The sequence below is a fragment of the Peromyscus californicus genome, unplaced genomic scaffold, assembly GCF_007827085.1.
Source record: "Peromyscus californicus insignis strain IS unplaced genomic scaffold, ASM782708v3 Scaffold_20__1_contigs__length_68692818, whole genome shotgun sequence".
Taxonomy (NCBI): Eukaryota; Metazoa; Chordata; class Mammalia; order Rodentia; family Cricetidae; genus Peromyscus; species Peromyscus californicus.
This window is the reverse complement of record NW_026294503.1, coordinates 6,909,769-6,932,210: the sequence shown is the minus strand read 5'-3', so window position 1 is coordinate 6,932,210 and position 22,442 is coordinate 6,909,769. Positions and strand designations below refer to the sequence as shown.

The window sequence follows — 22,442 nt, the reverse complement described above, 5'->3', positions numbered from 1 at the left end:
GTTTCTTCAGAACATGCAACTGTTCTTAGAATGTTTTCATGCTCCTCCCAGGTGGAGGGGTTAGGAGTGAGTTTACTTAGATTGCCCATTCCTTGCTGTTGTTATTCAATGAAATGTTTAAAGTATCCTTTTTACGCCAATACAGAAAAATGTTTTTGTCATATGCGGCTTGTCCTTATAATTGTATACAGTTTGAACTCATGAGAACTTTACTCATGTGACCTTTCTTAATCCTCAGAGTATAAACTGTCTGGGGCTCTAAATAAAGCTGACTATTGCATGAGACTTTAGTCTGCCTCATTCACCCACTCCATTCTCTCTCAGGTCCCATGTCCTCTAGAGCAGTGATAGAGAAGGATCTGGGCAGAGCTGGGGGAGGGGATACCATGCTCAGAATACACTGCATGAAAAAATGTTTCCTTGTAAAAAATCAAATCACAGGGCAGGAGCTAGAGAGCAGGCTTGGCAGCTGAAGTGACTGCGGGGCAACCAGGACCTAGTTTAGGTCCCCAACACCCCAGGAAAAGCCGTGTGCACTGGGGGGGGGGGGGGGGGGACCAGAAACGACAGCACTGCGGGCAGGACACACAGATTCTGGGACTTCCAAGCCAGCTAGCTTCGCCAAATTGGTGAGCTCCAGGTTGTAAGAGACCCAGTCTCAAACGTAAAATAGACAATGATCAGAAAGAAGCCCAGTGTCAATCTCTGGCCTCCACGTCATACACACACATAGTCAAGTACATACACACCACAGCATACGTGTTCACACTCCCACATGAGCACACACACATAAAACATACACAAATAAAACAGTTAAAGAAAACCTACCTTTGGAGAAGTAACCCAACAGAACACGAGCTACGGTGGCAGTGGTGAAGAGATAAAAAGAAAGCCGCCTGGGTACAGAAGACTAACAACTGCCCTCATGCAGGCGCCGAATAAACAACCAACTGGCTAACACAATGTCTGACTTTCGTGAGATAAATATGGAAAAGGTAATGATAACAGACAGAAGGTAACACTTTAAAAGCTGGGCACATTTTTATTTGGCTTCCCCTTGTTATACTGGTCTAGTCCTGGGCATTAGGCAAACACTGGAATTCTACATTATAATTTATGGTGACCTGTACTTGCACATACTAGTTTAACATTTTACACTTATGTACCATCAAACATATTATATAATAAGTAATATAAATAAAATTAAAGTAAACGAATTTTCATAAAGTTGTACTTGAATCTCTTCTAAGTAGTAAGTTACTATAATAGTTTAAATAACACATATCAGGTAAAGGAGTAATTTTAATTAGAAGTTTAATAAAAGCACAAAAATTTTCCTACAAGATCCCAATCAAATCAAACATTAATGATTAGATAGCTTTCAAGTGAACTTACCCATTTCTACTGAAAATTAATATGTAAGATTATAGCCTGCTAATTTTAAATTGATAAGTTAAAGTAAGCATAATAAAAATGGCAGTAAAGAAATATTTGTCACAAAGGATTATTACCCAGAATACATAAGGACTCAAAAAACTACAAAACAAACCTCATCTATGCCCCTGTAACTAACCCTAATGAAACTCCTTGGGTCACACACACACACACACACAGACAGGGTGGGGAGAGATGTCAAACCATTTTGTTGAACATAAACATACAGAATTAGGATTAAAGATAATATTGTAATCCACTAGTCTAAGCATCCAATTTGTATTCATTTATGATATGTTACCAATGTGTATGATTTCAATTTAAATATTTCTTCTTTATGCTGTCTGGTAAGAAAATTCTGAAAATGTTTTATCTCAAATTCTAAATTTCCATCTAAAACCATATGACTTCAATATGGCACTGAATTTGTGACTGCATTGTGTCATCTGATTGAAAGAAATTTTCTTCACATTGGTTTTAAGGTTATTAATTCATTGACTCAGAGTTCATCAAATGAAACATAACTTGTGATACTTCAACTCAATCACAGGATTCCTTGAACAGCACAAATATTTTCTTGCTAGTAGTAGAAAAAAATAAGAAATATTTCAAGCATTAGGATTGGACATGCCAATCATGAATGGCTTTGAAGGATGAGGGAACCCTAATTCAAGGACTACAAGAGACCTCTAACACTAAGAAACAGCCCTGCCCCAACAATTTCCAAAGAAATGGGGACTTTGTGTGACAGCTGGGAATAACTAAATGCTGCCAACTATCCAAAGGCAGGTGAAATAAACTCTTGCCAGAAGCTGTCAGATGGCCATTCTATGCTTGGGGTTCAGCCCTAGGATCCATCTGAGTACAACTGGGATTCTGATTATAAAACTGCAAGACAATAAAGAAATGCTTACCTTATTCAATTTGTAGTCATTTGTTATTATAAAACAGAAAATGAATCAATGAAAAAGTAGAAAAAAATAAGACTTACACATAAGCAGGTAAAGAATTACAATATTTGCATTATATAATCCAACTTGGTACTTCATTTAGTTGAAGCTGTTTTTGTTTTTTGTTACAATACCAATAGTAAAGAATACAAACAAGCATTTCCTTCACTGTATGCGCTTCATGGAAACAGGATAATATTCTTTAAAGCACACATTGCCTTAAGCTTCAAATGTATTTTCATCTCCAGATTTGCATTTTGTGTAAATAGTTCTTAGAACAAGCTGTGCAGTTTTTCTAGAAAATGCAGCAAGTCCTATTCTTATGATTGCCACATTTCATTTTGAAATTGAGGTGTACCATAGAAGAACACACAAAAAGAGTAATGTTCAGAAATAGATTGTAAAAAAATAAGGTGTGGGGATTTAAAAATTTTTAAAGACTGTTCACAATCACAGATAGTCATATTTTAAGCTTAGACATTGTTCTAAAAACTAGAATTTCATCTTTAGCCTACTCATTCTAATTATAAACATCATGAAATTTTCTTTATAACCTCCTGTACAAAATTTTTTTTGTGGGTTGGGGAAGTAGATCAGCTGATAGAGTGCTTGCCTAGCATGTATAAAGGCCTGGGTTTGATGCCACGTTCAGCCTCATAGAAAATTTAAGAAAAGACTGTGATATCTGAGACCTTGACTCAAAAGAAGAGAAGAGAAGAAAAGAAAACCACTGAACTGGAAGTACATCTCTTGAGAATGTAAGGAATAAGTATTCCTTATTCTAATAAGTATTCCTGTTCTTTTTCTTTTCACTCTAATTAAACATTTATATACAAGTCGGATAAAATTAAAATAATAACATTTCAGCTACCATCACCTCAAGGAAAACATAGTTCGTGGTAAAGCTCAAGATCCTGCATCAAACCATACTCCAGGAAACAGATAAAATATTTTCATGTCCAAAGACACGAAAAATACAATTCAAAACATAATTAATACATGAAAAAGTCACCACTTAAAACGGAAGGAGATACAACCTGGATATTAAAATTAGCAAAGAAAGATGTTTCACGACACTACCTATATCAACAATGTCCAAGAAAATAAAGATTAGGGACTCATAATGAGAAAGAAAATAGTAAAAAGGTAAGAAATTACAAAAAAAGAATAAAAAATGAAATGGTAATTTTAAAAAAATGAAAAATGTGTAATTAAAAACTCACTAAACTTTTTATCCTGTTGATCATAAAAGAACAGATCTTAAATTTGCTTTCTAAAGAGAGAGAAAGAAGGTGTGGAGTTGGGTGAGTGAGGTGAGTGAGTGGGTGGGTGAGGTGAGGAGGAGATTGAGTGAGTGAGGAGGTGAGTGGGTGGGTGAGGTGAGTGAGTGGGTGGGTGAGGAGGTGAGTGAGTGGGTGGGTGAAGTGAGTGGGTGGGTGAGGTGAGTGGGTGGGTGAGGTGAGTGGGTGAGGTGAGTGAGTAGGTGAGTGAGTGGGTGGGTGAGGAGGTGAGTGAGTGGGTGGGTGAGGTGAGTGAGTGGGTGGGTGAGGAGGTGAGTGAGTGGGTGGGTGAAGTGAGTGGGTGGGTGAGGTGAGTGAGGTGAGTGAGTGGGTGAGGTGAGTGAGTGGGTGGGTGAGGAGGTGAGTGAGTGAGTGGGTGGGTGAGGTGAGTGAGTGAGGAGGTGAGTGGGTGGATGAGGTGAGTGAGTGGGTGGGTGAGGTGAGTGAGTGAGGAGGTGAGTGAGTGGGTGGGTGAGGTGAGTGAGTGAGGAGGTGAGTGGGTGGATGAGGTGAGTGAGTGGGTGGGTGAGGTGAGTGAGTGAGGAGGTGAGTGGGTGGGTGAGGTGAGTGAGTGGGTGGGTGAGGTGAGTGAGTGGGTGGGTGAGGAGGTGAGTGAGTGGGTGGGTGAGGAGGGGAGGAGGATCTTTGAAGAGTTGGGAAGGGAAACCACAATCAGAATATACTGTATGAAAAATCATCATTTTTCTATCTAAAAGGGGAGGATGCATTCCATCGAAAAATTACAGAAACTAAGATAATCTACAAACAGATGCATGTAACTAGACAATCAGAGGAATGAAAAATCTTTACAAAGAGATAAAAGGTTTTCACAGCAGCCAAGAATTATCAAATCAGAGTGAGACAGATATTCACAAATCCAAAATCTGAAACACAACGCACACCGTGTCCAAGTGTGTCAAGTGAAGCTATGACAAACGGAAGATGAAGAACAAGCTGTGGCGGCAGTCAAGAGAACCCTGAAGACAACACAGCAATGCTGGTGAACGACCTACTCATCCACCGGAGACTGGGAAGACCACGTAAGCAACAGAGCTTCAGCTTGAAAACGGCATAGCCATCCACACAACACTACACGCAGTGAAAATAATCACAAGGAAGAATATTAAAGGCTTTCCAGGTAAGAATAGCAGAGAAGTAATCTGCATTTCAAGAAATACTAAGAAATTTTCCATGTTGAGGAGTCTACAGAAAGAGAAACTATTGAAATGAGAAGTACGTGAATAGTTACAAAAGACTAGTAAAAGTCCTCTAAAAGGAAAAGTTGTACCAGGCAGCAGTAGTGCATGCCCTTAATCCCAGCACTCAGGAGGCAGAGCCTGTGAGTTCGAGGCCAGCTTGGTCTACAGAGTGAGATCCAGGACAGTCACCAAAACAACACAGAGAAACCCTATCTCAAAAAACCAAACAGCTCCTCTCTTCCTTCCGGCCATGAGGTGCGCACACCTCTCTTTCTCTCTCTCCTTTCTGTCTTTCCTGTCTCTTTATCTCCTATTATAATAAACCATTTCCACGTGGAAAAAAAAAAACAAACAAACAAAAAAAGGAAAATTTGTAACACTGTCATAAAGTATATAAGTTAGGAAATGAAAAAAGACATATAGAAGGTCAAAGGAAAGAGTAAATGGATTTATATGGTTATAAGTTTATAAGTTTTCAATGATATGAAACAAACATTAAGTAGTTTACGAAAGTACAACCAACCAAATCTAATGGTATTATAACTGTAGCAAGCAAGTAGATGAAATAGATTTCCCAAACACAGTCATCCAACTTTTAAAACAGCAGAAAAACAAACCAAAGTGAAGCAAATATCTAAACAAAACAGACCTGAATTCAAGGATATCACTAACTGCACTAAAATCTGAAGAAATGTACTTTGTAAAAGAGAGATTGCTGGGCTGGAAAGAGCTCGGCAGTCAGGAGCACCTGCTGTTCTAACAGAGCACCTGACGTGCACATGGTAGATCACAACCATCCAGAACTCGAGTTCCAAGAGATCCAACACCCTCTTCTGGCCTCCAGAGGCAACAGGCACGTACTTGGCGCACATACATACATGCAGGTAAAACACTCGTACACAAAAAATAATTGTTTTTAAAAAAGGCAAACAGTGTTAAAGTTATTTTTAAAAATAAGATGTGCTTATATAAATAACCTTAATGGAAAACTTGCAAAAGATGTTATGTTCCAATAAAAAAAAAACTATAATGGATCTTTTATGAACACAGATGTAGGCAATGCTTATCAAAACCAAAGAAAATGTCAAGCGGCAATATATATAATAATATAATGAATAACATACCATTACCAAGTGGGATTTACCCAGAAATGCCATGTTGGTTTAATTAAAAATAAAGCATAACTCACATTGTTAACAGAGTAAAGGGAACTAATATACAGTTCCAACAGCCACAGAAAAAGCATTTCAAAAATCCCAACTTATTCATGATTTTAAAAGTTGTTACTAGGCCGGGCGGTGGTGGCGCACGCCTTTAATCCCAGCACTCGGGAGGCAGAGCCAGGCGGATCTCTGTGAGTTCGAGGCCAGCCTGGTCTCCAAAGCGAGTTCCAGGAAAGGCGCAAAGCTACACAGAGAAACCCTGTCTCGAAAAACCAAAAAAAAAAAAAAAAAAAAAAAAAAAAGTTGTTACTAATCTGGGCAGTAGTGACACACACAAGAGGCACAAGCAGGTGGATTTCTGTGAGTTTGAGGCCAGGCTGGTCTACAGGGCAAGTTCCAGGAAGGCCAGGGCCACACACAGAGAAACCCAGTCTCAAAAACAAAACCAAACTAAACTAGGAGACTTTCACAACTTTTGTTTGGATTTTTATTGCACAAAAAAATCACATTTCAGTTGCCCAGTTTAAATCCAATAAGCCAATTCACAAAGGCTCAAGATGCAACTTTAAGTTAAAATAAAAACCTGACACACAAAAGAATAAGTAGAAATAAAAGTTCACTGTTTAATCAAGTAATTAAAAAACATTCAGGCTATCATTTACATCATATCAGAAATGTTTTACTTCATAGAGGCCAATAGTGCAATGCAATCACAGACACTTCTTCAGAAAACCCACGTACCTGGTCAGCAACACACCGAAGTGGAAGAGTTAGGATTCAGTTAGCATTCTGACTTGACAATGTCAGACACTCGTTATATTACCTGATAGAAGGCAATTCATGGTATTTATACTTTAAGCAAATCCTCAAAAATATTTAAAGTCAAATGTAAGGACAACACCATTCCTGCAAACTTACCACACTTCGTTTTTATTATATTAATATATCTTTAATATATTATTGGTTGTAAGACATGGCATTCATACGGAATAAGCACTAAAAATGACCTCTATTTGTTGGAGATGACTTTGTGTAGAAAACACAACCAGTCTACAAAACATCTATAACAACTGGGGAGTGAATTTCGTAGTGACAACATATACAACATCAAAACTATGTCACAGTAAGAACAACACTGAAGATGTCACAATACCTGATCTCAAACTTATTATAAGCTTAGTAAGAAAAACAGCACAGAACCAGCGTGTGTGTGTGTGTGTGTGTGTGTGTGTGTGTGTGTGTGTGTGTGTGTACCAACAGAATAAAGACACAGAAATAAACCCACACAGCTAGAACAATCTGATTTTCAATAAAGTTGCCAAAACTGCATATCAACATAAATATAAGCATTTCAACAAATGATGCTGGGGACACTGGACATCTGCATACAAAATAATAATACTAGATCCCTGTCTCCACTTGGAACCGAAAGTTATTGAAACAGTTCAGTGGTGGAGGGTTGGTAGAGTCAGGTAAATGCTTGCTGCTCTGGGGAGCAAGAGCAGGTGTATACCAGCAGGCCAGCCAGTGTAGCCAAATCAGAATGTCCAAGTTCAAAAAGAAACTATCTTACAACTTAAGAAGAAACTCAACATCAACTTCTTGCATCCACATGAGCACACTCACACAACAGACACACATACAATAGCCTCAAAGTAGAACTACTCAACCCCACCACTTCTAGGAATATACTTGAAAGAACAGATGTCAGTGTACCATACAGACACTTGCACATCTAAGATCACTACGCACAATTCACAACAGGCAAGATGTGGAATCTGCCTATGGGCTGGCAAGACAGTTTAGTAGATGAAATGCTTGCCACTCCAATCTGAGGATCAGATTTCTAATCCCCTTAACCTACACAAAAGCAGCTATCTGTAATCCCAGAGCTCCTATTGGAAAATGGAAAGCAGAGACAGGAGAATTCCTGGAAGCTCACAGGACAGCTGGACTAGAATGCATTGTAACAAACAATGAAGCCACTGCCTCAAACAAGGTGGAAGGACCAACACGCAAGTTTTCCTGTGACCCCTGACACACATGCTCCCTCACCTGCGCATCCACATTCACACACAGATGAGCCTGTCCTTGCACGGATGCGCATGCATTTTAAAGATTAAATAATTAAATGAAAACATGATATATCTATACAATGGTATCTTATTTCATCAGAAAGAATGAAATTATAGTATTTGCATGGAAATCCATAGAACTGAGGGTCACCATTTTAAGCAAAATAACCCAAACTGAGACAAAAATATTACCTGTTTGCTCACATATGAGGAATCTAGATTTATATAATATATAGATATATAGATCATAAAAGCAGATGGATTGTGTGGGGGAAGAGGTCCAAAGAGCAGTGTAAGACAGGGCAATGGAGAGGACTGTGAGTTAAGGACAGATAAACACGTATAAGGACACCAACTTCACATGAAAAGAATACAAGTGTAAGACATACTAACTGACTCAGTCTGCTATAAAGATCAGAGTGCTACATAAAATGCACAAATAAACGAATACAACAGAAAAGGGAGTTCAGAAATAGAGCCACATTTACACAATGATTCAATTGTCTATGTTAGCTTTCTTCAGAACAGTCCAATAGGAGACACATCCTTAAGTCTTTTCAGTAACTCACAGGAGGACGTTGACTACCATCTGGAAAACCATGAATCTCACCCCCACTGCTCACAGTATAGAAACAAAATTTAATCTGTGGTTGATTTCATCTAAAACTCTAAAACTCAATCTAATAAAAGGTAAACAGAATATGGTTTTTGACTTAGGAGTTGGCAATATTTTTAAATAGCCCATAGAAAATAAAAACTGTAAGAACAAGAGGGCAGATGCCCCACAGAAAAGCCAATAAACAAATGGCCAATAAACACTTAAAAAGTTGTTCATGTACATAGTTAGCTATTGGGAAAATTTAAAAAAAAAAATGCTCAAAAGGAAATGACATTAAAAACCCATTAAAATGACCAAACATAGAATAACTAATATCAAGAACTACTGTTGCCTTCAAGTAAAAATAGTAATAAACACAGCCAATGGAATAGCAAGTGTGTCAGAAGTGCTGTGTTCAAATGGGAAATGCTGGACACTTGGTCCTGGCAGGCAGGGCTGTTTGTGAAGTCTTTAAGTGATGGACCAGGGGTGAGCCTCAGGCTTTGTAGACTGGCCTGGTGTCTTGTTCTCTCTCTCAGCTTCCCAAAGGCAAGACACAATGTGATCTGGCAGCCTCTGATCTTGTCTCCACTCCTTTCCAACATGATGGACTGTATAACCATTGGAACAACAGTCAAGTAAAACCCTTCCGTTCAGTGGCTTTTGTCAAAGTATTTTTACCACAGAAATTCAGACATGTCAGTGGAAGCTTATAGAGTACAACCATTTTATAAAATAGTCTACCATTATAAGACTAACTATATAAAATGCCCTGTAATCTACAAATTCCAATTTTAGAAATTCATAAACTTATCTGTCCAGACTAAAGATTTGTGTAAGATCGTGATGTGTTCATAAAATGGAATGTTATGCATCAATGAAGGGGAATACATGTATGTAACACACATAATTTTAACTGCAATTATAACAGCATATGTGTTGGTTTTCCTGGCAGGTACACATGCACCTGAGAGCACGGAGAATAAGCAGGGACACAAAGCACCATACCCAACCATACAGCTACGTGTGCCACAGAAAGTCAGGGGCGAATCAGTATTTCAAAAGTCTCACAGTAAAAGATGACAAAGTTGACATGGATATAAGTTCATCTAAATCTTGAGTTTTACTTAAGCAATTGGACTTTAGTTTGTTCAAGAGTAATAAGACAGTGGTGGACCAGAAAAGTTTCAAACTGTGTTTCTGATAACTCAACATGATTCTTGTGCCTCATATTCTAAACCAGATATAGTTCTGAGTTAAACTCCAAAGAAAGCATCCTCTCTGTCAAAGTATGGCCTTAAAGTACTGGGCAAAAATAGAGCGCCCCTACTGCAATGGTTAAAGTTCCCCATAAGAAGTATTCACCCACGTTTCAGAATCGCATCGAATTTCTCAAATTTCAGAATCAAAATTCAAACTGCACATGCCTCCAAGGACTGACTTTCTTGAGGGCATAAATTTTTGTGAGTAATTCACAACTAGATATAGATACAGCTCAGAGGACCACAGCACACATTAAATAACTACATCTTACCATGCAACAAACAGCATCAACATTGGTAAAGTTACTAATAACTAGCTTAACTTCCTTAAGATTAGTATAAGTTGAGAAGAAAATTGCAATTTATATTAACCTATCAGTTATCATCAAAAGCAGATGCTTTGTAAGTTAGGTCATTGAAGAAATCACTTAAATATAACCAATATAATTATTAAGCATCCATGTTAATTATGATATACAAAGATCATAATAAATATTTCTGTAAAAATGTCAATGATACACATATCTGACTCAAGTCATTTTTCTCAGAAATCAAACACAAACAATTGTAAAAATAACCTTCCATGGCTATAATAATGATTACAAATATACTTAATAAAGTTTATATACATAAATTGTGTCCACTGATAACTAAATGCAGTGCATGTTAAGATAGTTTCTAGAATCCAAGCATATTTCCTTTTGCTTCCAAAGCCAGGATCACAAAAATTAACAATTACATTTCATGATGAATTCAATTCTTTATGCCTCTGAATATAGACGGTCCATGAAATGCATTCCTAAAATGAAAAATGATTGTGCTATGATTGTGCCAAGCACAACAATACAGTGTGCAGACGGCATCCTCAAGCTCTGAAAAGAAAGCACGCTGCTCCCTCAATGTCAGAGCAATCATTAATGCCCAGGCATGACTAACAGTGCCTGTGCCAAAATTTATGAACACAAATTAGTGGTTTCATAATAAACCAAAGCAATAGTAAATGGTCTGTAAAGGATTAAATACTTTGACCATAAATACTACCATCCTAAATAAACATTTATTTTGTAAAATCATGCAAAACATTGATGTTTAGAATTGTTGTAATGTTACAATAGAAATGATGTTACTTCCATTAGGTAAGTTAAAGATGTATAATTCATTTTATTACATAGTGGTCTATCATTTACCACCAAACACTTTTGTGAGAAAAAAAGTAGCACTAACAGCAATCAAGGACAATAGGTCTAAGATGGGTCTACTCTAGCCAAAGTAGCTCATGCAGTTCCTGTACTTTCCATTAGAAATGCCAACAAAAACAATAGTCCTTACTCTACTGGGTTTTTTTTATCTTAGTTTAAAAATTCTGCATATCCCATTGCATATATGCACAACAAAGAGAAAAATATTTATAGTATCTTTTCTGAATAAATTCCAGTCTTATTGTGCCCCTATCTGGTCAAATGGAACAGCAAACTGACTGTCATACATTTAATGACCAAAATAATAGTTGCATCTAAAGGAAAATATGTATTTCTTCACTGTATGACAATGCTAAAAACCAAAAAAGAGAAAAATTTAGAGAATAAAGTATACTTTTACATAATTTTATTACAAAACAAGTCATTGTTATGTTCCTTTGAGGGTTGCCCATAGCAACTGTTAACTCTGTCATAGACAGAGAGTTTCTGGAGTCCAAACATATTTAACCTTAATTCCAAAGCCAGGATGGCAAAACTTAAAAATTAGATTTCGTGATGAATTCAGCACTTGAGGACTTGTATACTGATGATTCAGGTAATCCACGGTTTAATTTGAGGGAAAATGAGCTCACAATGAGAAGACTAGATGACAAGAATTTCCTTAAAAGCCATCAGCAGTGGTTTACAAGAATCCAGGCACTTTCCGTTTTCATTGCTGGGTCATTAGCTGTCTCATCTTAGCTGCTGAAGAACAGATCGTATCTCCTGCCTCCTTGATGCTCTAAAATGGTACTGAAGGCCCATGAAGAAGAGAGAACCAACTAAGAACGTTTGGCCTGAAGCATGATAGTTAAACTATATGGTTTCCAAACAAAAACTACTCTAAATAATCTAATAAATATCTACTAGTTATAGCTAATAAAATGATTTGGCAATCCATATTAATCTCCAGTTCGGTGACTTATGATTTGCACAATATTACTGGTATACATAAAATCTTTCCTTCTTTGACAAGTTGAACTTAGAAATGTTTTTAGAGCACATTAAAAAGATATTCAGCTTTTAACCTTTTATTGCTAATATGTCATAGAAAACAACTTCACTGCCACCAAAAAGCTGATAGAAGTTGAGTTACACACTTGAAAACAGGAATGGTACCTAAGAAAAGTCTTAATTTCAAAACTGCTAGGCAGGGTCCCCTTTTCATAATGGATTTTCCCACAAGTGATGCATCGAATTTTAGTAATTTCTCCTAAAAAGCAATTCAGAATAAAATTAGTTGGCCAAACCTACAATGTTGTTTTCCTGTCACTTCAAATATTATAACTAATATCTCAGCACAAAGACTGAATCTTCCATCCAACTAATCTAAACAGGAAATTGTACTACTCACATACCAACCCCAACTGAAGTGGCTTATGTAACTGAGGACTCGGAGCACTGGCATGCAGACCAGCGGAAAGGCCCACTCCGAGTGCACCCAAGGATGACAGTTCAGCCCCTCCTTCCATGAAGTTGTGGAAGAAGGAAACTTTAATAATATGCTGCGGTTGGGTTTGCTTCAACATTAACTGTAACATTTTGCTGAGGCACAGTCATTTCTTTTTAAGAGAACTGAAGCAGAATAAAGAAACTGAAGCAATCCATTTATCTAATCTAAACACAAAATATAACCAAAACTGTTAAATGTGGTAATACACATTGGGAATTCATATACTTATTTCATACTCTCCATACTTCCAAAATAACTATGTGCACAAATGCTTTTGCTTAATCATAAAAATAAATGAAGTAGTTGATTATTTCTAAAGAGCAATTTGTAAATTAATGCCATTTTTTTTAAAGAATAAGACATTAAGAACTTATAAAGGCATGATTTGTTTTTTAAAAAGGAATAAGTTCATCGTTTACTAGTATTTCTGAGAAAACTAAACAATATTGATTGATGGAAGCACTAGAAATTTCACAACTTATTGTTTAATTGTGCCAAAAGAAAATACATGAAATTATAAACATGTCAACAACAAAGCAAATAAGGCCAAGGCAATGGCAGAGCAATGGCACACTGCCAACCCTAACTGAGAACCTGTGCCCCACCACGCTGCCACAACACAGCTTCTCCAGGGAGCATGGACCAAGGCACATGGGAACTCTCCATATCAAAACCATAAATATAAGACTATAAAAGAACATTCATTCTAAAACTCTGGTAGCTTGATCATGGAAATTTTTAGAAAGCCACATATTACTTGTATTTTAAAATGACACAATATATATAATTTTACAATAAGTTAAAGAAAGTAAGGTGATATGTTGCTGAATAAGAAAACAATGTCTTAAAATAAGGAGCCTACTGTAGAACACCCCAGCATTTCATCCACCATCACTCCTTAGGTAAGTCTTAAAGTAAACAATGAAAAACACTGTCCATTCACTAAGAAAAAAAAAAACCTCTACACACAAAGAAAAGGTCAAATATATTTGCCACCAAGAAAATTTTAAAGTGACAACACATTTTCAGGGCATCCTTTTCACTTGCTATATTAAGATACATATTGTATAATGAGGGTTTTTTTTTTTAATCTCTAAAATGGGCTGCCTCACAGTATTCAGAGGTCCTAAAAGAAGTAGATCAATAAAACCATTCAGCACTCCAAGCACTGTTAGCCCCTCCATCAGTTTCTAGAAAATTTCAGGGTATTTCTGTGTTATGAGACATCTGTCTCAGTCCTTCCCTGTGTATGTTTTGTCTAAATGGGGTATTTTTTATTAATATTGCTATAGAACAGGAGAGAGTCTCAAAGGCTGAACAACTTCAATGAGGAGAGAGCCTAGTGATAAGACTGCATCTTTAAAGCTCTCTTCAGTAGAATACCTTGGTTAGTGTGAGCCAGAAAAACCATCTAGAACATATGTTCATAACTGAACAACCTTCACCACAAAAAAAAAATGATCAGTTGAAAGAACAGTAGAAATTTAAAATAAAGAATCCTCCCAAAGAAGCAAACCGAATACAAGGCATTGCCTGCAGTTTTCACAATACAGCTTATTATTGATCTACCCTGCATAGAGAAATGTCTTAGCCCAGAAATCATCTTCTGCATGTTTTACAAGAGCACGCATGATTGCTTATTCATATTTTCCAACAAATCACACATGATTATACAGTGCGATGCTTATATGTGCAATGCAATCACTACCATGATTGCAGGAAAAACATCAGGCATTTTAAATTAATCATTTTATTTATTAGGAAAGAGACAGTGAAACAGCCTGATCTGTATTATGTTTCAGAGGTCAATCTACTTACATTTAATATTCTCAATATGCCCTAAAAATAAGAGATTTCTCCTTCTTAAAATCAAATTAAGAATGCTATGTAAATGCTGTATTTTACTTAAAAAAAAAAAAACAGCACCCATATTAGTAATACCTCAAGGCAAACAATGTCATAGACATACAAGATTACTACTCTGAAAATAATATTAGAAAAAATATACTTTAGCCTTACTTACCTTGCATTGTTCAGCGTTTGTCCAAAAAGCTCATTCTGTAAAATATTTGGTGGGGATGAAAAAACCCCATGGAAATGAGATAAAACAGAATTGCAGACCTGGCGCAATGTCTCAAATTGCATTTTCTTTCCTTTTATCCTCCTTTTATTTTTCCTTACCACCTGTCTTTAAAAGTCATCTATTCGCAGACACCATCAAATAAAAACATGCCAATCAAGTTCCATATTTCTCCTGAGCTCTGTGAAAACTGTGCTTAAATGAGCAGAGGTTGATAGTTAATTGTACAGTCATTATTCTTCTAATTCAGTCGGAGGAGACTCAGGGCTCGGCCAGCTTTCGGCGTTCTCCTGACTGTAGCAAGAATTCTAAACAGCAGTGAGCTTTTTGGGCATTCCCAGCTGAAGTGTGAGGCTGAGCTGCTTTCATGTACTCTACTCATATTTCTCTAAGCCTATTAAAAACACGCAATGAATATATGCTGTCGTCAGGAGTTTCTGCACATCTGGCTGCCGGCAATAAAATCTCGAAAGTAATAAACATGGGACAAGGTATCTTCTCAATGTTGCTACTGGGAAAGAAGAGAGATTATGCATTTTTCCAGCCTCTTTCTCTTTTCTGAAAAACGAATGACTTCAGCCAGAGAATGTGTCTCTTCCAGCTACTGCACAGGACTGAAACACTAAAAATAAGTGCTCTGTTCTCCTTTCAATATCACGAAGTAATAAGACTATGACAGACAACAGGCTTCTACCACCTACAGCTTTCAGGCTGTAACTCTGCAGCACAGTACACTCAGAAAACGTGCACTTGGTCATACTAATCTCTTTTTTAACCCACCCTAAATTATTTTTAAAGAAAAGTTAATAGTGTTCCTTCTGGTCTCTTTTTAAAGACTCTATACAGTGACTATATAGTGGGTTATGTAATTATAGAAAAATATTTTACCATCTTAATTAAAATCCAACTAAATGACACGTTATATAAAATCTTTCCTATAAATAAAAAAATGTAACCATGATCAGAGATATTTTATCGATTATTCTCAATTTATTTCAGTATAAGAGCCTATTTCCTGAAGGTTCCAACGATGGTCTTAGAACACTCTCAAATCAGCATCCATCCTCTGCAATAACTGTCTCGGATAAAATCTTAGTGGTTCTATATATAGGGCCATTTATCCAAGATGCTCAGCTCGAGCTTTGACCTAAACTAAGAATGCCCTTATTTTGATGTCATTACTTCATATTTTATAGTTGACCATCAATCTACTTGTCAAACACACACATGTCCATTCATAAAGAACATTTTCAGTTTTCAAGGGCCTTTTAACTATTTTTATTGCCCAGAAAATACTTTATATGTTAGTTCTGCTACCATTTTATAGAGAATGGAAAATAGGACTTTAATGACTGCACAGTTTTTAAAAGAGTATTTGGAATGAGTCTTCACATTGTCCATTTCATGTGTCCCTGCTCTCCATTTTCTATATATGTGCACACAGTCATTGGCACATACAAAACTTACTATAAAAAAGCCATTCTGTAGTGATGAACAGTAAAACTATTACCCAGTGACCTAATCAGGGAGAGTCAATTAAGAGAAAGCATCTCTACATTTTAATGCATAGTAAGTTTAAGTATGTTTCTTCCATCTACCTCAATCAGAAGAAACCCTACATGCTGTGTGTTTTTAGGACTCTGATCATAACTTGATAATTTTGATCTTAAAATGGTCAATTTTTACAAAATGGAAGCATATATTTTTAAGATTCTTACTGCTTTTGGCTTAATTTCATGGCTTACAATATCTGATTTACTAGCTAAATAACTGTTCTTGTACATAGGTTTAATTTTTATAAATAAGGCTCTTTTGAAACAAGTCTGATAATTTATATGAATATAGAATAAAGCATGTTTTATTGTTTAAAAAAGTGTTTCTTCTGTATCTGAAAATTAGATCTGGGGGCAGATCACAGTAAGAGTTTCAAAGGTGGCCTAAGCACCAGAGATATCACTGAAATGAATTTTTAAGACGAATCCTTGAATTAACCAAAATTACATCAACGGGCTTGCTCAGAGATTTATTTTATACGCTCTCCATACAATTCACATACTGCTGACCCTACTGTCCTGTTTCCTCCTATTTCCTCAACATCCCTCAACAGTACTTCTTACCCTCCCCATCGCCATCACTGCCTTTCCCTTGTCCTTCGAACTCTTAGTGGATCCAATGGCAAAGCAAGACTTCAGGTTTAGATTCTGTCCTGCACTGTGCCTTCTCCTCATGACCTCACTTCCTCTTTACAGTACATGAGAAAGTAAAATCCATGTAGTTACCCAACAGAATTTGAAAGATTCATTCATCCATTGAATTGTGTCTTGAATTCTGTTTTAGTCATTTAGCACAGTGCCCAATACAGTCAGTGTACAATAAACATGTTAAATAAAAAGATATGCAGACTTTATTAAATTGTTAGTTTTTAGTAACCTCCATAGATGGAATAGAAAAATCAGTGAAAGGTTCGATTTTCTGGTATATCTATGTTCATCTGTTTGCCTCCTTGTTTTCAAGTTACCACACAGTATCACATCATGCAATAAAGTTCATGAAGAGAAGAATTACTATGTTTATGAATAAAAACACTGTGATTTGATGGACTTTGTAACTGGCCATGGTCTCAAGTGTTGCAAAGACTGTTAAAGCTATTGGCTTCATGTTTGTTATAGTGCAAATTAACCAACATGAGGAGAACAGAAATCACAGTCTGTCTGCAAAGAACTGGATCTAACTAAGCGCTGGCTGAACCTTTGTTAGCTATAATGCCCCAGGATGTTCATTTTATATATTTAGTATATACTTATTTCTTCAAATCAAAACAGCACTCTCATTCATCTTCTAGAGTTATTATTGGATTAAATATGTAATGTACATAATGTATTTTATAAACTCTACAATACACAGTATTTAGAAATCTCACTATAAAGAACTTATAGAAGCAAATTACTGATACAAAAATTTAACTACTACATTCGGGTGTAATTTTATCACATTTATTCATCAAAAAATATTTATAGTTTTCTCATGCATGCCTCTAGTATCCTCTTCAGCAGATGGCAGTGGCAGATAATACTTGTGACTTCCCTTTTCCAGAACTTAAGTAAATGAAGAAATGCCCCACAACTAAGAGTGACCTCCTCTCTATCTAGTCTAGTAGAAATGGAATTTAACACTGGAAGTGATGAGGAGATACCTTCTGCTCTGTGTGGCTCTTCTACTAAGATCTTTAGCAACTCACTGCAAACAGGAGGCTCGTTAAGAGTTCCCGGATTCAGAAGTGCTCAGAAACATTTCAAAGCAAAGGCCACTTAAGTAGACATATAAAATGCCAATCCACACCTCAAGTTCAATCCAAGAGTAATTAAAATAATTACAAAACATGAAAACAAGGTTTTTCACCTATTAAATAGGCAAAATATTGACCAAGTGATCATCATATGGGCAATAGCCTACATTGGTAAAGCATTTTGGAACAATATTTAGTGATACAATTGAAGAATTTCAAATGTACAAAACAGAACAATAAAAAGGCAAAAGACTAATATTACCTCAGGATATGAAAATAACCATTTTTTGTACAAGAAAAGGCAAACTTTCAACAGTTTGTACAAATAACCCTATGATGACAAGATACTCACTAACCAGAAGAAGTGGGAGTGAAGAGTGGGCCTTTAAACGTGTGCTTAGCAGCACTTAAGTCGATCACACACCACCTTACTAATTTCCTTCTGTTTAGCTATGAATGCCCATTAGCAATAGACTGCTTTAACAACAAATTTCTGAAATTCGATAATAATATAATTTGTTACTTTGAAACATCTAAATTAGAAGGAAACTAAACTTAATGCTAATTCTTTATATTATCTTCAAAAATCAGAGTTATAAATTTATAAATTCATGGTCATTTATAAGTTTTGGTTTACAAATATCTAGGAGATGCTAGTTAAATATTAAGAAAATTAACATAAACTCAAAAGGAAAGAGTCAGAATCTGGTGATATTTCTTACCTGATAAGAAACACAAGTTTCTTACCTGACAAGGCACCATTACTCAGGGCATAGTTAGGTTTGTTATTTTAAAGATGTGCACATTTGGCTTTAATTTTTGTATGTATGTCTGTCGTCTGTGTGTGCGCGCATGTGTGTGTGCGCATGCATGTGTGTATGTGTGTGTGTGTGTACATTCGTCTGTGTGTGCGCGCATGTGTGTGCGCGCATGTGTGTGTGCGCATGCGTGTGTGTGTGTGTGTGTGTGTGTGTGTGTGTGTGTGTGTGTGTGTGTACATTTGCCCCTGTGCGCTCATGGCAGATGACTTGAAGGAATCAATTCTCTTGTCCCATCATGTGGGTTCCACTGACTGAGCCTGAGTCATCCAGCTTTGTTGCAAGTATCCCTACCCACTGAGCCATCTCACCAGCTCTAGTACTTTGTTTTCTTAAACAAGGTCCCACCCCATAGCAAAGGCTAACCTCCTGACCTAGAACTCATTAGGTAGCAGCCTAGGCTGGCCTGAAACATGGGATCTTATTGCCTTAACCTCCCAAATAGGGAATAAAAGCATGAGCCATAATATCTGGCTCACTTTAAATTTTTAATAGTAACGAAGTAAGCCCAATGGGGTGGCCCAAAGGGAAACGACACTTTCTGCGCAGCCTGACCCTGAGTTCAACTGTCCTCTGACCTTCCTTCATGAACCATGGCATGTACATATCTGTACTCACACATGAACAACATCCACATACATACAAACACATAAAAATAAGTACATGTAAACAAATGTACCACAATTTTTCTATAATACTCTTTAACTTGCAAACAACTAAACTAGTATCTAAGCATAGCTAATGAAATTAGCTATGGAAAGTATAGCTATGGAGATTGTGATGATACAAATATTTGAAGTCATGACAAAAATCTAGAAGTGCCAACAGAGCTTTTAATTTCTTAAAATATATAGCTGTACACATATAGTCTCCTCTCTACACATTTTATGTATTATATCCACATTACTCATATACATATAATTGATACAATTGCCCACTTCTCTAATCCTGTTCCATTGACTATCTGAAGTGTAGGAGAGGGAAACAGATACCAGAGAACATCTTCAAAAATCCTGTCCTGTGTTTTGCAAATTAATACCATTTATTAGAAATATTTCACTGAAGCAACGATCGCAGGAATATTCACTTCAGAGAAAACAAATCAGACAAGAAACACTAAGCATAGACTTCCTAACAAATGTGAATGGGAGGCATTCAAAACAGGTCATTTTCCCTATGTATCAACTTAGGATGAACCAGACAGTATATTCGGGATCAAAGAGAGGATAAATTTAGACCTAAATACATGTATTCAAATCTAAAAACAACTAGAACATTTGTCTTCACCAAAGTCTGATAAAGGGGCTGGACAGTGCTCAGTGAGCAAAGCACCCAATAGGCGGGATGGAGACCAAAATTCCCACCTCCAGACCCATGTAAAAGTCACCCAATAGGCAGGGTGAAGACAGAAGTTCTCACCTCCAGACCCATGTAAAAGTCACCCAATAGGCAGGGTGAAGACAGAAGTTCTCACCTCCAAACCCATGTAAAAGTCAGGTGGAGGTAGCACACACCTGTAATCCCAGAACATGGGAACAGAAGATAGGGAACCCCAGGAGCAAGATGGCTAACCAACTAGCCAAGTGCCAAGTTCCTGGTTCACAGAGAGACTCTGCTCAAATGTGAAGAGCAATCTAGGAAGACATCTACATTAATTTTAAGTGCCTATATTCATGTGAACATGCATACATATGTTGCATACATACACATATGATGCACACACATACAAAAAATCTGATTAAACTTTGATTAAAAAAATCAAAGTTAAAATTAAAGCAGGTCACCAGGTAGGAGTGGCCTATGCCTTTAAATATGCACTTGGGAGGCAGAGGCAGGCACATCTCTGAGTTTTGGGCCAGCCTGGTCTACAGAGCAAATTCCAGGACAACTACACAGAGTAATCCTGTCTCAAAAAAACAAAATAAAATAAAACAAAGCAGGTTGTATAATGATTTTAAATTTTTGTAGATGCCTAGTTGCTTTCTAATATAAACAATTAATCTATAGATTTCTCAAGAGACTGAACTATATTGGTACATACTATTCGTCATGGCTTCAGAGCAGACTCAATCCAAATCACCTCTGTCATCTAAGTCGGAGGGCAAAGAGAAAACAAGGACAAGCCACCATGCCGCATGAAGTCCCAGCATCACAATCTCTCAGGCTTCTCTTCCTTGACAGGAGATATGAGGGCTAATCCTGTTGTGCTCTGGCTCAGACATATTTTGAGAGATGCCTAAAAGCTGGCAGCAACATGAATATACTTTTTTACAGAATGCAAGAACCCAGCTATTGAGTACAACCAGATTTTACCTCCCAAATGAGAATATTCTAAGTGATGCACACTACCTAGAAGGAGGAAAATGAGTCTTTCAGAAAAGGTAATGTATGTCCAATGTTAGGACTGCTAGCTATAAGTATAGCCACCAAGGAAACCACTGGCAGTAACACTACAGTCTCAAAATGTATCTGAACATGATCAGATCCAATTCAACTGCTTGAGTTACATTTTCCCAGAACCACAATGTAAGGGACCCCAAGGACTCCATTTTAGCTTGAGAAGTGAGATCAAAAGGCACTTTTGCCACCTAGTAATTCCCAAGCTTCCCTACACACTTCAGGAAAGAATACTGACGGAACCTTGCTATTATGTGAAAATAACAATAATCACTGTCACAACTATAAACATGTTTCAGCAAGACATGAGAACAGTGACATCTATAATAATATTGGCCTAAAGAGCTCTTATCTATAATTCCTTTCACGTAATTCCTCTCTACCTGTTACATTATAAAAAAGAACGGATTTTTTTTCTCCATTGGTAATTTTATTCCACTAATACAAATGTGTTTCAGCCATGAGACAGGCTACAGGAAATTGTGTTAAAACACCAGAATATGTTTTTGCTTCATTCTAGTAACTACCTTACTATCATGCTATTGTAGATCTCAAGTATACACAATATTTTTTTCACTTTATTAGCACATATTAGTTGTATAGAATAATGGGCTTCATTGTGAGATTTTTCACACATGTATGTATCATACTTTGATTATGGTCACTCCCCTTATTTGACTCTTAATTCCTCTTTTAAAAGAACAGCAATTAGTTTCTATGTTGAAAAAAGTTATTAACATAGAAATGTAAGAATAAATTTTAACATTACAGTCCTCTGTTTTCAAATTAAGTTGCACATTACAGAACATTTCTCATAAATGAGAATACATTTTTATTCTTGTCATTTATATAAAACATGTAATTCAATGTACAGAAAAAGTAACCAATAGCTTGTCTCTGGCTGGGGGCAAATGGGAAACAGAGTTAGAATGTAACTGTTCTCCATTGCCCTGTGTGTGTTTATGTTATCGTACCTGCCCGTGGTTCTGGTCCATCTACAAGCCCCAGTGGCCATCACAGAACCACAGCTATCATTAAGAAGGTTCAACTTAAGGCAACAGCAAAGGGTCCCAATAGGCCATTTTGCCACCTGTTTCCAAACTGACAGGAGTGTTTGGAGAGTCTCTAAAGAGAGGTCTTGTTACAGTCAGTCATATGGTGAAGGTTCAGTCAACTGCGCTGGATGCTGCTACCTTGCTATCTGTGATG

At 36.8% G+C, this 22,442-nt stretch overlaps 1 protein-coding gene across 49 annotated transcripts in view; it reads right to left on the bottom strand.

Annotated features, from left to right (window-relative positions):
- The window catches only part of Rims2 (regulating synaptic membrane exocytosis 2), a 490,233-nt gene that overhangs the window by 289,485 nt on the left and 178,306 nt on the right, over nucleotides 1-22,442 (bottom strand). For 3 of the 49 annotated variants that reach the window (XM_052747698.1, XM_052747699.1, XM_052747688.1), the window contains exon 1: nucleotides 14,676-15,368. The exons of 40 other annotated variants lie outside the window; for them this stretch is intronic. In XM_052747698.1, coding sequence (XP_052603658.1) covers nucleotides 14,676-14,797 — 122 coding nt within the window. In that variant the 5' untranslated portion in view covers nucleotides 14,798-15,368. Of the gene's footprint in view, nucleotides 1-14,675; nucleotides 15,371-22,442 lie in introns of those variants that run through there. 6 more of the 49 variants (XM_052747689.1, XM_052747690.1, XM_052747681.1 and 3 more) reach the window with 5 other exon arrangements.